The sequence below is a fragment of the Piliocolobus tephrosceles genome, chromosome 14 (assembly GCF_002776525.5).
Source record: "Piliocolobus tephrosceles isolate RC106 chromosome 14, ASM277652v3, whole genome shotgun sequence".
Classification (NCBI taxonomy): Eukaryota; Metazoa; Chordata; class Mammalia; order Primates; family Cercopithecidae; genus Piliocolobus; species Piliocolobus tephrosceles.
Window position 1 is genome coordinate 84229962 of NC_045447.1, and position 16129 is coordinate 84246090.

The 16129-nt window shown below is 39.3% G+C and overlaps 1 protein-coding gene across 1 annotated transcript in view; it reads left to right on the plus strand.

The window, feature by feature from the left end:
• The window catches only part of MAMDC2 (MAM domain containing 2), a 179320-nt gene that overhangs the window by 154205 nt on the left and 8986 nt on the right, over window positions 1-16129 (plus strand). The window contains exon 12 of the mRNA XM_023213254.2: window positions 10255-10514. Coding sequence (XP_023069022.1) covers window positions 10255-10514 — 260 coding nt within the window. The remainder of the gene's footprint in view (window positions 1-10254; window positions 10515-16129) is intronic.

Sequence of the window (16129 nt, forward strand, 5' to 3'; positions counted from 1 at the left end):
AGTTGTTATGAAGCTTCAACACTGGGGCTTCCTGGCTCCCATCCAGAACTTTTGTTTGCTGAGACAGACAGTGCTTGAAGATGTAATGTGGTAAAACTTGTCAATAAACAGGGCTTTTCTCTGCTTTCCAAACACATGTGAGGCAGAGTGGCTCTCCGTGAAGTTCTGATCTTTTCTGGGGAAAGCGAGTGTCATATGCAAGTCAAGAAGAAAAAATATTTGTCATCAAAAGGAACAACTGGTTTGTGCATCAGAGGGCATACTCTGATTCATCGATAAATGTCTTAAAATTATGTTTAGGTAAGATGTTTGTCTAGATTGCTCTACATAGGTATTGCTTTATGAAATAGACATAAAGTAGTCCTCCCTTATCCACAGGTTCACTTTCCAACTCAGAGTTTCAGTTACTCTCAGTCAATGGCAATCTGAAAATATTAAATGGGAAATTCCAGAACTGGCCAATTTATAAGTTTTAAATTGTGCACCAGAGTATTGTTATAATTGTTCTATTTTATTGGGAGTTATTGTTGTTAATCTCTTACAGCATCTAATTTATAACAAAATTTATCACAGGCATATGTGTATAGGAACAAATGTAGTCTATACAGCACAATTATACAACAAGCAACATACGAGACTTCCTTTCATTTTTGGGGGGATGTATCTTTGTTATTATTATTACACTTTAAGTTCCAGGGTACATGTGCACAACGTGCGGGTTTGTTACATATGTATACATGTGCCATGTTGGTGTGCTGCACCCAACTCATCATTTACATTAGGTGTAACTCCTAATGCCATCCCTCCCCCATCTCCCCACCCCACGACAGGCCCCGGTGTGTGATGTTCCCCACCCTGTGTCAAGTGTTCTCATTGTTCAATTCCCACCTATGAGTAAGAACATGCAGTGTTTGTTTGCTTTTCTGTCCTTGCGATAGTTTGCTCAGAATAATGGTTTCTACCTTCATCCATGTCCCTACAGAGGGCATGAACTCATCCTTTTATATGGCTGCATAGTATTCCATGGTGTGTATGTGCCACATTTTCTTAATCCAGTCTATCATTGATGTACATCTACGTTGGTTCCAAGTCTTTGCTATTGTGAATAGTGCTGCAATAAACATACATGTGCATGTGTCTTTATAGCAGCATGATTTATAATCCTTTGGGTATATACCCAGTAATGTGATGGCTGGGTCAAATAGTATTTCTAGTTCTAGATCCTTGAGGAATCGCCACACTGTCTTCCACAATGGTTGAACTAATTTACACTCCCATCAACAGTGTAAAAGTATTCCTATTTCTCTACATCCTTTCCAGCACCACCTGTTGTTTCCTGACTTTTTGATGATCACCATTCTAACTGGTGTGAGATGATATCTCATTGTGGTTTTGATTTGCATTTCTCTGATGGCCAGTGATATTTTTCAACGTGTCTATTGGCTGCATAAATGTCTTCTTTTGAGAAGTGTCTGTTCATATCCTTCATCCACTTTTTGATGGGGTTGTTTGATTTTTTCTTGTAAATTTGTTTAAGTTCTTTGTAGATTCTGGATATAATATCAGATGGGAAAATTGTAAAAATTTTCTCCCATTCTGTAGGTTGCCTGTTCACTCTGATGGTATTTTCTTTTGTCATGCAGAAGCTCGTTTAATGAGATCCCATTTGTCAATTTTGGCTTTTGTTGCCATTGCTTTTGGTGTTTTAGTCATGAAGTCTTTGCCCATGCCTATGTCCTGAATAAATTGCCTAGGTTTTCTTCTAGGGCTTTTATGATTTTAGGTCTAACACTTAAGTCTTTAATACATCTCGAATTAATTTTTGTATAAGGTGTAAGGAAGGGATCCAGTTTCAGCTTTCTACATGCGGCTAGCCAGTTTTCCCAGCACCACTTCTTGAATAGCGAATCCTTTCCCCATTTCTTGTCTTTGTCAGGTTTGTCAAAGATCAGATGGTTGTAGATGTGTGGTATTATTTCTGAGGGCTCTGTTCTGTTCCATTGGTCTATATCTCTGTTTTGGTACCACTCCCATGCTGTTTTTATTATTGTAGCTTTGTAGTATAGTTTGAAGTCAGGTAGTGTGATGCTGCCAGCCTTGTTCTTTTGGCTCAGGGCTGTCTTGGTAATGTGGGCTTTTTTTTTTTTTGGTTCCATATGAACTTTAAAGTAGTTTTTTCCAATTCTGTGAAGAAAGTCATTGGTAGCTTGATGGGGATGGCATTGAATCTATAAAATACCTTGGGCAGTATGGCCATTTTCCCAGTATTCATTCTTCCTATCCATGAGCATGGAATGTTCTTCCATTTGTTTGTGTCTTCTTTTATTTCATTGAGCAGTGGTTTGTAGTTCCCCTTGAAGAGGTCCTTCACATCCTTTGTAAGTTGGATTCCTAGGTATTTTATTCTCTTTGAAGCTATTGTGAATGGGAGTTCACTCATGATTTGGCTCTCTGTGTGTTTGTTATTGGTGTATAGGAATGCTTGTGATTTTTGCACATTGATTTTGTATCCTGAGACTTTGCTGAAGTTGCTTATCAGCTTAAGGAGATTTTGGGCTGACACAATGGGGTTTTCTAAATATACAATCATGTCATCTGCAAACAGGGACAATTTGACTTCCTCTTTTCCTAATTGAATACCCTTTCTTTCTCCTGCCTGATTGCCCTGGCCAGAACTTCCAACAGTATGTTGAATAGGAGTGGTGAGAGAGGGCATCCCTGTCTTGTGCCAGTTTTCAAAGGGAATGCTTCCAGTTTTTGCCCATTCAGTATGATATTGGCTGTGGGTTTGTCATAAATAACTCTTACTATTTTGAGATATGTCCCATCAATACCTAGTTTATTAAGAGTTTTTAGCATGATGGGCTGTCGAATTTTGTCAAAGGCCTTTTCTGCATCTATTGAGATAATCATGTGGTTTTTGTCTTTGGTTCTGTTTATATGCTGGATTACGTTTTTTGTGTATGTTGAACCAGCCTTGCATCCCAGGGATGAAGCCAACTTGATCATGGTAGATAAGCTTTTTGATATGCTGCTGGATTCGGTTTGTTAGTATTTTATTGAGGATTTTTGCATCGATGTTCATCAGGGATATTGGTCTAAACTTCTCTTTTTTTGTTGTGTCTCTGTCAGGCTTTGGTATCAGGATGATGCTGGCCTCATAAAATGAGTTAAGGAGGATTCCCTCTTTTTCTGTTGATTGGAATAGTTTCAGAAGGAATGGTACCAGCTCCACCTCTGGTAGAATTCGGCTGTGAATCCATCTGGTCCTGGATTTTTTTTTTGGTTGGTATGCTATTAATTATTGCCTCAATTTCAGAGCCTGTTATTGGTCTATTCAGGGATTCAACTTCTTCCTGGTTTAGTCTTAGGAAGGCATGTGTTTCCAGGAATTTATCCATTTCTTCTAGATTTTCTAGTTTATTTGCATAGAGGTGTTTATAGTATTCTCTGATGGCAGTTTGTATTTCTGTGGGATCGGCGGTGATATCTCCTCTATCATTTTTTATTGTGTCTATTTGAATCTTTTGTCTTTTTTTCTTTATTAGTCTTGCTAGAGGTCTATCAGTTTTGTTGATCTTTTCAAAAAATCAGCTCCTGGATTCAGTGATGTTTTGAAGGGTCTTTCGTGTCTGCATTTCCTGAATTTGAATGTTGGCCTGCCTTGCTAGGTTGGGGAAGTTCTCCTGGATAATATCCTAAAGAGTGTTTTCCAACTTGGTTCCATTCTCCCCGTCACTTTCAGGTACACCAATCAAACGTAGATTTGGTCTTTTCACATAGTTCTATATTTCTTGGAAGCTTTGTTCATTTCTTTTTACTCTTTTTTCTCTAAAGTTCTCTTCTCGCTTCATTTCATTCATTTGATCTTCAATCACTGATATCCTTTCTTCCACTTGATCGAATCGGCTACTGAAGCTTGTGCATGCATCACGTAGTTATTGTGCCATGGTTTTCAGCTCCATCAGGTCACTTAAGGTCTTCTCTATGCTGTTTATTCTAGTTAGCCGTTCGTCTTATCTTTTTTCAAGGTTTTTAGCTTCTTTGCGATGGGTTTGAACATCCTCCTTTAGCTCGGAGAAGTTTGTTATTACCGATCATCTGAAGTTTTCTTCTCTTAACTCGTCAAAGTCATTCTCCGTCCAGCTTTGTTCCGTTGCTGGTGAGCAGCTGCATTCCTTTGGAGAAGAAGAGGTGCTCTGATTTTTAGAATTTTCAGCTTTTCTGCTGTTTTCTCCTCATCTTTGTGGTTTTATCTACCTTTGGTCTTTGCTGGTGATGTACAGATGGGGTTTTGGTGTGGATGTCCTTTCTGTTTGCTAGTTTTCCTTCTAACGGTCAGAACCCTCGGCTGCAGGTCTGTTGGAGTTTGCTGGAGGTCCACTCCAGACCCTGTTTGCCTGGGTATCACCAGCAGAGGCTGCAGAACAGCAAAACTGCAGAACGGCAGATGTTGCTGCCTCAGTCTTCCTCTGGAAGCTTTGTCTCAGAGGGGCACCCAGCTGTATGAGGTGTCAGTCGGCCCCTACTGGGAGGTGTCTCCCAGTTAGGCTACTCGGGGGTCAGGGACCCACTTGAGGAGGCAGTCTGTCCATTCTCAGATCTCAAACTCCGTGCTGGGAGAACCACTATCTCTTCAAAGCTGTCAGGGACGTTTAAGTCTGCAGAAGTTTCTGCTGCCTTTGTTCAGCTATGCCTCAGAGGTGGAGTCTATAAAGGCAGACAGGCAGCCCTCCTTGAGCTGCAGTGGGCTCTACCCAGTTCGAGCTTACTGGCTGCTTTGTTTACCTACTCAAGCCTCAGCAATGGTGGACGCCCCTCCCCCAGCCCCGCTGCTGCCTAGCATTTCAATCTCAGACTGCTGTGTTAGCAATGAGGGAGGCTCTGTGGCTGTGGGACCCTCCAAGCCAAGGGTGGGATATAATCTCCTGGTGTGCCATTTGCTAAGACTGTTGGAAAAGCGCAGTATTAGGGTGGGAGTGTCCTGATTTTCCAGGTACCATCTGTCATGGCTTCCCTTGACTAGGAAAGGGAATTCTCTGACCCCTTGCACTTCCCAGGTGAGATGATGCCCCACCCTACTTCGGCTCACACCCCATGGGCTGTACCCACTGTCCAACAAGCCCCAGTAAGATGAACCTGGTACCTCAGTTGGAAATGCAGAAGTCTCCCATCTTCCGTGTCGCTCATGCTGGGAGCTGTAGACCGGAACTGTTCCTATTTGGCCATCTTGGAACCTCCTCCTCATATTTTATGGTACTAAATACAAAGGTTTCTGGAACTGGAAACCTTAGTGAATAGTTTCAGCCTGATACCTGCGGCCCAGAGGTGCATAAACTGAAAGCATAGTAGACTTCAGGAGTCACATCTGTAGAGGTATGTATGGTCCAAAGAACAGATGGTTAGAGGAGGCTATGCAGGCCATCCCTGATTTAGTTAGAGTCCCAACCTGTTGGGAAGAACTAGGCAACCAGACTAGTGCTTCACCCTCACAAAGTAAATGAATTAGTCCATTGTGCCCACGAAAGAAAGAAGTCAATCAAATGATCCTGGGGATAATTAAGAGTTTTCCTCTCTTCCAGAATCTCAGAATGATCCTGGTCAAGACTTGTACTGTTACCAGTAGGAATGCACAACCATCATCCCTAAACAAAAGACAATTCTTAGGTCATCTCTCTCATGTTTAATTCATTGTTTCCGTTCCATTTTGAAAAGACTTCATGTTTCAGGGCCCTTAGTCTCTACTTACCAGTTCCCCAGTGACAGCATCTTCAGAGGAGCTTTTCCCCGCTATTGAGAATTTCATCTATAGCTAAGGTCCTTTACCTGGGATTCAAGTGAGCCTTTTCAGAGCTCCAAAGCCAGGTATGAAATTTTTTTCTTGTCTTAAAAATTACTTTTGGGAGGAAATGTTTTTTAAGTTAAATGTATTAGGGTACTGTTTGCATCTACCATGCTACTAACTTATGTGTAGGATAGCATGGGATTCCCTTGTACATAGTTAAGTGATATACCATGGTCATTTTCATGCCTTGATCTCTCTTTCTATGGAATTAAATTAGACACACCCTTCTGGTAGGATTATGTATATCTGTATTATTGTTTACATTGACCTAACTTAAGTTAGAAAATGTTAAAGAAAATATGTACAAAAGAAAAAGGTTCCTTTCATCGCTGAATGTGCAAAAACCCTGTGCTTCTTGTGGACCAATTTGCTTGCCAGTGAAAGAATGAAGGTAATGAACTCAAAGAATTATCTTATGTGTTCATTTTAAAAATACTTCTGATAGTGTAGAACTTGTTCGAGATGATTTGCTTTGATAAGACTTTAATTTTACCACAACTTGGATTTGCTCTAGTTTGCCTTGAAGCATCATAGTCAAGTGAGTATCTCATTGCCAAGAACTTCCCACATTTGGAGTGACTGTGGTGGAGCCATGTGCCCTAGAAATGGTCAAATTGTTTTTGCTTAGAGCTGTGGGGAAAAAAATGCATTCATTCATCCATTCAACAGGTATTAATGAGCGTCTGTTATGTTCCAAGCACTGTTATAGGACCTGGGAACGTGGCAGTGAACTAAACAAGAAAAAAATCTCTGCTCTTGTGAATTCTAAAGGAAACAGACAGGCAAACATAAAAATAAGAAAATTATACAGTATATTAAGAGGCAGTTAACTATGGAAAACATATTAAATTAAGGTATAGGGAATGAGGAGTGCCAGGGAAAAGGGATTGCAATTTGGAATAGTATAGTCAGAACAGGTCTAATAGAAAAGGTAACATCTGAGCAAAGACTTAAAGGAGGTAAGAGAGTGAGACCTGAGAATATCTAGAGGAATAGCCAGGGTTAGCACACACAAAGGCCTTGAGGCAGCAGCATACCTGCCATATTCCAGGAATACAAAGGCCAGTGTGGCCAAGCAACACAGTGAGTGAGGAGAAAGCCAGCAGGAATGAGAGAGGTAAGAGAGTAGGTGGGAGATTATATAGGATTCTAAAGCCAATTGTAAAGACTTCAGCTTTTACTCTGAAATGCTGAGCCAATGGAAGGATTTAAATGAGTGGTTACGATTTTGCTTTTGCTTTAGAAGGAGCACTATGAATACAGTTTTGAGATGAGACTGCAGGGGACCAGAGTGGAAGCAGACAGAGTAGTTGGGAAGCTGTTGCATTAATCCAAGCGAGAAATGATAGCAGCCTGGACCAGGATGATAGCAGTGGAGGTGATAAGAAAAGAAGTGACTGGATTCTGGATGTATTTTGAAGGTAGAGCCAATGGGAATTCCTGATAGCCCTGATGTGGAGAAGCAGAGAAAGAGAGTAGTGGTGTGCAACTCACAGGTTTTGGGTGTGAACAACTGAACATTCAGTCTACTTCAGGCTGTTAGGAAGTTGAGTTTTGAATATGTTCAGTGTGAGATGTCTACCTGACAGTAAGTGGAGATGTCCATTTGACAGTTTGAATGAGTCTAGATTTCAGCAAAAAGGTTGAAAATTTAAATGTGAGATATAACAACATATTTGGTATTTAAAGCCCTGAAACAAGATGAGATCATCAAAGTAGTAAGAATAGTGAAGTAAAAACTGGACCTTGGGGTACTCCAGGGTCAAGAGGTCAGGAAAGAGAGAGTGGAATTGGCAAAAGGTAACCAGTGAGGGAGGAGAAAAAGCAGGAGAATACAATGTCTTGCAAGCCAAGGTAAGAATGTAATTCTACTTTCTGAAGTGGTAAACCACTATGTCCAATGTTACTGATGGTACAGAAATGACAAAGACTGAAAACTGACCACTGGATTTCGTAATGAGGATGTCATTGGTGAGCACTCCAGAACACTGACAGGTTTTTTTGCTATTATTTTTAAGCAGATCATGGGAAAGTTGGCAGCTATGCCATTTCCCTTAAGCCTGCATCTGGATGAAACTACTGCCAATGAGATGAAAAGTTGAAGTTGACTGGATGTCAAATGTAACATACCAGATCAAAGATACTCCCATAATTTTGATTTCTTATTTAAACCAATTAGCCTTCTAATTAAAATTTACTTTTGAACTGGGCTGAAATATATGTAGTCTTTAGAGTATCCTAAAGGAGGTTTTGATTTCTACTTGTTCACTGCATTCAGGAATCCCCAGCTAGTGGAGCCTTTGGTGGCAGCATGCCTTGATAACAGGCAACCTGAAGTGACAGACACAGAACTCCGCTCTGATTCTGCTTCTTTGGGGCAACATCATTCTTTAGATGTGACTGGTTGATGCAGGCCACATCCTGTGAGTCAGCCCAGTTTTGCAGGGTGAAAACTTTATAGAGTAAAACACTGGGGAAAGCTGTTACACAGTGCCCACAATTTATTAAGACCAGTGATGCTTTCTCCCACTGTTTTAAGACATCTATAGAACTCAGATTTGTGTTTGTAGAAATAAGAAAGAGAATGGAGAAAGACCTCTCAGGCACATAGAGGGGACTTCCAACCAATTCTTGTTGGGATATCTTCATTGCCATACTTTTGGAAATGATTAGAATTCATCGATTAAACTTCAAACTATAGAGAAACCATTTCATTTGCATGTATTATTTGGGATCTCTTTATTTTTCCTGTTGATTTGGTCACCAATTTCTGCATGAAATAATGAGATGTATGATACTTTGTAAAGATTACTTTTTACATCATATATGTAAAAACAAATCAAAATTGGCAAAACGTTGGTGTTTGCTTGGGCTGCCATAACAAAACATCATAGACTAAGTGGTTTAAACAACAGAAATTTACCTATCACAGTTGTGGAGGCTGTAAAGTCCAACATCAACGTGCCAGCTGTTTCAGTTCCTGGTGAGGGCTCTTTTCCTAGCTTGCAGACAGGCAACATCTTACTGTGTGCTCACATGGCCTTTCTTGGTGTGTGCATCTGAAGAGAGAGAGACAGAACAAGCTCCCTGGTGTCTCTTCTTATAAGGGCACTACTGTCATCAGGAGAGCTTCAGCCTCATGACCTCATTTAGCCCTAATTAGCTCCCCAGTGCCCCATCTCCAATTACTATCACACTAGGGTTAGGGCTTCAACATATGAATTTGGGGAGATACATACATTCATTCCAAACACAAATGTAACACCAAACAAAGCAACAAAGTTGTATGCAAACTTTCTTTGTATATTTTTCAAGTAGCAGAGGTCTAAACTTTTCATCAAGTGATCAAAGGTTAACAATTACTGATGTAGGGTTCGGGGCCTTTTTAAAAATGGGCCTCAGATGCACAGAATTATATTACCAGTGAACTACTTTAGAAAAGATCTCTTGCATTACTATTCATATATAGTTTTACTTCAGTGACATGATAGTGATTGTTTAACACAAACTGGCTCTCTTTGGGAAGGATGTGCTGACTTGTATACATGTCCAGTTTCTGTGGTGTAAATAGTCCCATCATGGCCCATTTCCGGCTACCAACGTGAAGTCACTTGGAGCTGAAAGAGGATGCATACAATGGGCTATTGGAAGCCCGTGGAAGTTGGCTGCAGCACACCACTGCCCTATCTTCATGCCGACTAATCCTGTTTCTGCCTGAAACCAATAAATTTTAAAATAGCAATAAAATATTAGAAAAGGAAACTGGAAAGGCAATTTAAAAATATTACAGAATATGTTTTCAAGACTTAAAAAAAAAGTGACACGAACCATTTTAGAAACTGAGCAGGACAGGAAACAAATAATGGAATATGCATGACATGTGAGTATATGTCATTATGTTACTTAATACTCACAATTCTGTAGCACAGGTATTAACCCTTATCTTAAAAAGATGAATGTAAAGTTCAGAGATTATTCATTAGACCAGAATCACATAGACAACAAATAGTAGAGTCAAGACTTGAACCCAGATCTACCTGACTACAAAATCCATTCTCTCTCTCTCTCTCTCCAAACCAATGTCTGGAAGCTTTAGAATATTGTCCATGAATGAGTAATATAAATTCTGATGTGTTAATCACTGTATCAGTGGCATAATACTGGTATATTAATTAGCTCTATACAAGATACAAATTAAACTGAATTATAAATCATTTAAGAAATCATTTTGCTGGTCTCATTTTTGTAACTTATTTTCCTTAGATAATATGTATTCTTCAAAATTATAAACCCTTTATCAGTACTTTTAGTCAGGTCATCTTGACGTGACACTCTGAAAGAACATTATGGAAGGAGAAAATGTAATTTGTGTCCTTTTTAACAATACCTGCTTTTGCATTCACCTCAAGGCTACTACATGTACATTGAGGCCTCTCACATGGTGTATGGACAAAAAGCACGCCTCTTGTCCAGGCCTCTGCGAGGAGTCTCCGGAAAACACTGCTTGACCTTTTTCTACCACATGTATGGAGGGGGAACTGGCCTGCTGAGTGTTTATCTGAAAAAGGAAGAAGACAGTGAAGAGTCTCTCTTATGGAGGAGAAGAGGTGAACAGAGCATTTCCTGGCTACGAGCACTGATTGAATACAGCTGTGAGAGGCAACACCAGGTAAGCCAAGAGAGGTAAGAACTAAGCAATGGAAAACATGTAGGAGCCTCTGATGTTCTTTCTTATTCTTGCTACCAAAGATAGTATTTTGTTCTTTTTCAGGGTCATAGATAAAGGCAGGATTAAGAAGAAGTAAACATAATTAGTCTATACATTGATTAAATCTAAGCAGTGACAGGGAGAGAAAGTTTTGAGAATTTATGCATAAAGTGACTTTTTTGCAGTTCTATGATAAAAGTATATCTATTTTTGTCTTGATACATTATGGGTGTCAAGTATATTTCTATGTATCATACAAATCTCCAAAACCAAGTCTTTTCTTCTAAATATGGTATTACCTAATTAGTTGCAGCTGCATCTTTTACTCATTACCCACATACATGTAAGAGCTTTTGCCTTAAGCCTCTATTTAACAGTTAGTATGGTCCAAAGTTTTTTTTTTTTTTTTTTTATGCCTCTGACTCCATCACTGCATTGATGCAAAAGAAACAGAGAGACTTGATCCTCAGTCCTCGGTCTCCCCCAGGTCCTCTCATGTGCTATAGAAGACGTCCATCCTAGATGTTCTCTATCATAAAGGAATCTGGGCAGCAATAGGAAACATCCTTTTAAATTCTAGTAGGTAGGGGTTGAACAGCCAGTCTAGCCTGGAGAACCACACCTGCCTTCTGATAGCCACAGATTTTACCTGCCTACCATGGGCCAAAGCTCCAGAACGCCGTGGGAGATAACCTTCAGATTTCTGATGGTTCTTAAAATTGCTCTGTAGAATTCTCAAGTGTGACCTCCAACTAAAGGCACACCTTCCTATTCATTCTTTCTTCTGGCTGATAAACCTCCTGGATCAGCACTCTTTGTCTTTAACCACTGGCTGCCTAGTCTAAACCCAGATCTTCCTGGGAAGAGAGATCCAAATTAAGAGTTTTATTTTGCACTAACCTACGACCAAAAATAATTTTCTACAGATATAAATGGGATGGAATTGCAGAAGCTCAGATGGCTAAGTTGCAGTGCAATCAAAGGTGCTACATTGTTAAAGAGCAAATGACAGGGAAGATGAGCCATTATCTGGGAAAGGCCCATTATCCCAACATGGATAAACTGTCTAGACATTTGGCAAAGAATAACAGGTAGCTTCAGGAATAATTTTATAGTGATTTAATGTCTGTTCAAAAGAAGAAAGTGGATGGCTCAGGAACTTACTAATATAATTGATCATTATTCAGAGATGATGGATTTTGTTAGGCTATTAGGGTACTCCTTCTCTATTCAAATGGTTCTCAAAGTGTGGTCCAGGTACCAGCAGCATCAGCAACACCTGAAATGCAAATTCACTTAATATGCAAATTCTCAGGCCCCACTTTAATGAATCAGAAACTGAGGATTTGGGGGGCCCAGAAATGTTTTAATAAGCCCTCCAGGTGAATCTGATGTATGCTAAAGATAGAGAATCTCTATGCTAAACTAAATGAATCTAAATCTTTGGGGATGACACCTGAGCACTGATTTTTTTGTTTAACTCTCAAGCGATACTGATGCACAAGTGCTCTAAGATTTGAGTTCTGGGGACAGGTAACTTCTCAGCATCTAGGCCTTGGGGATCAGACACATGGCCTTGCATATAATAGACTTACTGGGGAGGTAGTTATTTGAAATATTTTTTTAGTACAGAGTAGTGTGGCATCTGAAATGGCATCTAGGGCTCTTCAAATGATGCAGAATAGCCCTGGAGACTTCCAGCTCACAATCTGGGAAGAAGACTCCAGAATCCTCCCCCTTGGCTTAGAATGGAACAGATAAGAATCTCCTCTGGGTTAGTGATTCCCTCAGGAATCCAAATGATGGCAGGGAGACCAGGCTGAACTAGCTTCCCCAAAACATCCTAGTGTCTAATAAAATAGATACACTCATATGCACATAGATCTGCCAACTGCTACATGCCAGGCACTTACAGTGCTAAGAGCTGTAGGTAAGTTCTTTCACCTGATCCTATTGCCCCATTTTACAGGTGGGGAAAAGTAAATGTCTGATAAGTGGCTGAATGAGAACCAGATGTGCATGCTTCCAAAGTTTGTATCCCTAAACCACTGTTCTAACACTGCCTCCCACCATAGAAATTCCAAAATAATGCTCATTGGCCTGATGGTCACAAGCACTGTATGATTTTCAAGATATCTTTTACTATCTGAGAAAGTTTATACATTCTCAAAATGTGGTAATAGTTCCTAGTCAGCTGTGCTGACATTGCCAGAGTTAGAGTGAGAATCAAAGGACATTATGTATGTGAAAGGGTTTTATAAACTTTAAAGTATCAAAATAAGATATTATCACTGTTCTAACAATATATTCTCACCTAAGTCTCCCTAGTCACTAATTCATATCACCATGGCAGAACTGGTATTCTCAATAGCTACATCACGCATCCAGACTGAGCTCCTGTTGTTTGAGATCAAAATATCTCATCTCAATAAATATGTATTGTCCATTTGCTATTCTAAGTGCTGAAGATACTGCAATGAATATAATATATAAAGTTCTTATTTGTTTGGAGTTTATATTCTAGTGGGGAGGAGGTAGGAAAATGCAAGCCAAGGCCAGGCACAGTGGCTCGTATCTGTAATTCCAGCACTTTGGGAGGCCAAGGTGGGAGGATTGCTTGAGGCCAGGAGTTTGAGATCAGCCTGACAACATATTGAGACCTTGTCTCTAAAAAAAAAACCAAGCCAAACAACAAATACATATATATATATATATATATATGTATATATATGTGTATATATATGTGTATATATATGTGTATGTATATACATGGGTGTATATACGAATATATACACATACACACGTATACATATATATACACATGTATATATGTATACGTGTATATGTGTATATACACATATATGTATATATGTATATGTATATATATATGAATGTGTATATATATAGAGAGAGAGAATAACATCAGATAATAAGTGCTATGAAGAAGTCAAGCTGAAACTGAGCTCATGGAAGTTGACAGTAGAATGATGGTTACCAGAGGCTGGGGGAAGCAGGAGGAGGCAATGGGGAGTTGTTGGTCAAAGGCTACAAAGTTTCAGATAAACAGGAGGAATATATTTTTGAGATCTGTTGAACAGAGGATGACTGTAGTCAATAACGTATTGCATATTTCAAAATAACTAAGAAAGTAGACTTCACATCTTACCACAAAAAGTGATAAATACGTGAGGTGATGGATATGTTAATTAGTTTGATTTAATCATCCCACATTTGGTGTGCTTATGTATATATATAATAAATATCACATTGTACCCCATAAAGGTATAAAATTGTGATTTATCAATTAAAAATAAGAAGAGGAGGAGGGGAAATAAGAGGAAGAAGTAGTCAAGTTGATCAGGTGGTGAGGTCAAAGAAGTATTGTGATAATCATGAAAATCCTTAGAAGACGTGGTAGAGTTTGAAATTTATCCCAAAAGCAGTAAGAAGTCATCATACAGCTTTAAGGTAATATCTGATTTTGAAGTGATCACTCCAGCTACTATCTGGAAAGTATACTGTAATGGGACAAGGAGACTTTGGGGACTGCTGCAGTAGTCCTGGCAAAAGGAGTGGTGGCATAGGCTATGCAGCAGAGGTGAGCAGATGTCATCAGAAGCCCACAAGACTTCTTACGTATAGAATGTGGAGTCTGAGGGAAAGGGAGATATCAAGATGACTCCAAAGCTTTTGGCATGAGCAGTTGCTAAAATGAATTCAGATATCATTTATTGAGATGAGGAAGACTTGAGACAGAGCAAACCTGGAGTAAGGGCAGTGTGTGCAGGAAGAAAATTAAGACTCCTGGGGGGAAATGTTAAGTTTTTTATGTCTATTAGAAATCCAAATGGGTATAAGTAAATAATAGGATATGAGATGAGTTCAGGGAAGAGAACAGAGTTAGGGAAGTAAATGTGTACAGCATCAATGGGAGTGGGCAGGTAGAGATGGTATTTAGAGTGTGGTAGTACTGCTGCCATTTGAGATTGATCCTTTGGGGATAATATGTGGGTGGCCTCCTGAAGGCATTCCACTCATTAGATTATCCCTGTGGGAAAAAGAAATGCATCAAACGGCAAATTTTTAATCATGCTCCCTCCTAAGGGATTTCTTAGTGCTAAGCAGAAACTGACTCACTATTGATCAAAAGCACAAAATCATTCTGTTTCCTCTGGATTCCTTGATTGCTGCTCCTCCCCCCCTTTCATGACTTTTCCTCCTTAATTTCTTAGATTCTGATGCCATTGAAATAAAGTGTTATACAAATTCCCAGCTCACTGAAATATTTACATCCATCATATTATTAATTATACTGCCTAACAGTTACTAGGAATTTCTATGCACTGCATACTCAGCTAAGACTCAAGTTGGCCAGGTGCGGTGGCTCACACCTATAATCACAGCACTTTGGGAGGCTGAAGTGGGGGGATTTCTTGAGCCCAGGAGTTTGAGACCAGCCTGGGCAGCACAGCAAAACCCTGTCTCCTCTAAAAATGCAAAAATTAGCCAGATGTGGTGGTGCATGCCTATAGCCCCAGCTACTTGGGCGCCTGAGGCAGGAGGATCACTTGAGCCCAGGAGGCAGAGGTTGCAGTGAGTTGAGATCCCACCACTGCACTCCAGTCTGAGAGCAAGACTCTGTCTCAAAAAAAAAAAAAAAAAAAGACTCAGGTCTCCACAATTTCCTGTTTATGATGCCCATAGTAATTTTTTCTTGGTGCCCCAAGACCAAAAGAAACACCTAACAGTTTCATATATTAAGTATTTGGATTCAAAAAACTTCAGTATTTATGTTCTAAAAACTTACTAGCCATTTGAAAAAAATACTTAAAAATATTTTATCTAATTCTTAACCAAAATTATGTACTAACAAACAGAATGTATATACCTGTTGGGCACAAACTTCCCAACTTGGAATCAGATTGGATACACTACCTTTATTTTATGTTCCACATTGATTTCTACATAATGCTTGCTTTTAATTGCAGCAGCTACCAAAAAACTCATCTCAATGAAGACATGTTATCAAGAGGAATATAGGTCAATCCCATGTTAAAACTTTGACCTTGAGCTAGCAGGTCACATGGTGTCTGCTAAATATTGAATACTGCCTTCTTTCCCTTAAAATTTCAAACTATCCATAGCACCCCGTGAATGTACTTGGGCACCCTGGGGTACCTCAGCACACACTCTGGGAACCAAGGACATATATTATCTTATTTAATCCTACCTTTGTTTATGTTTATTATCTAAATAAACAAGTATTTGTTCAGTAGCTATTTGATTTGGATAGATTTGGTTAGTCTTAAAGTGCAAAGATAAGTTGGCTTAATCCTATTGTCAATGTAGAAAAAGAAGAGGTACTACTACATATTTATAATACAAGGGGGAAATCATAGTACTATAAAATGGTGATCACTACTGTACTAAGAAAATTCAGAGGAGAAAGTTGTATAAAATCAAGTGTTTGGCCAAATCATAGACTATTCAGAATATAATTCCTTCAGGTAATTTTGTTTATTATTCTTTTCATTACAGACTTGAAGGCCAAAAAAACAGATTTTATTGTTGTTCAG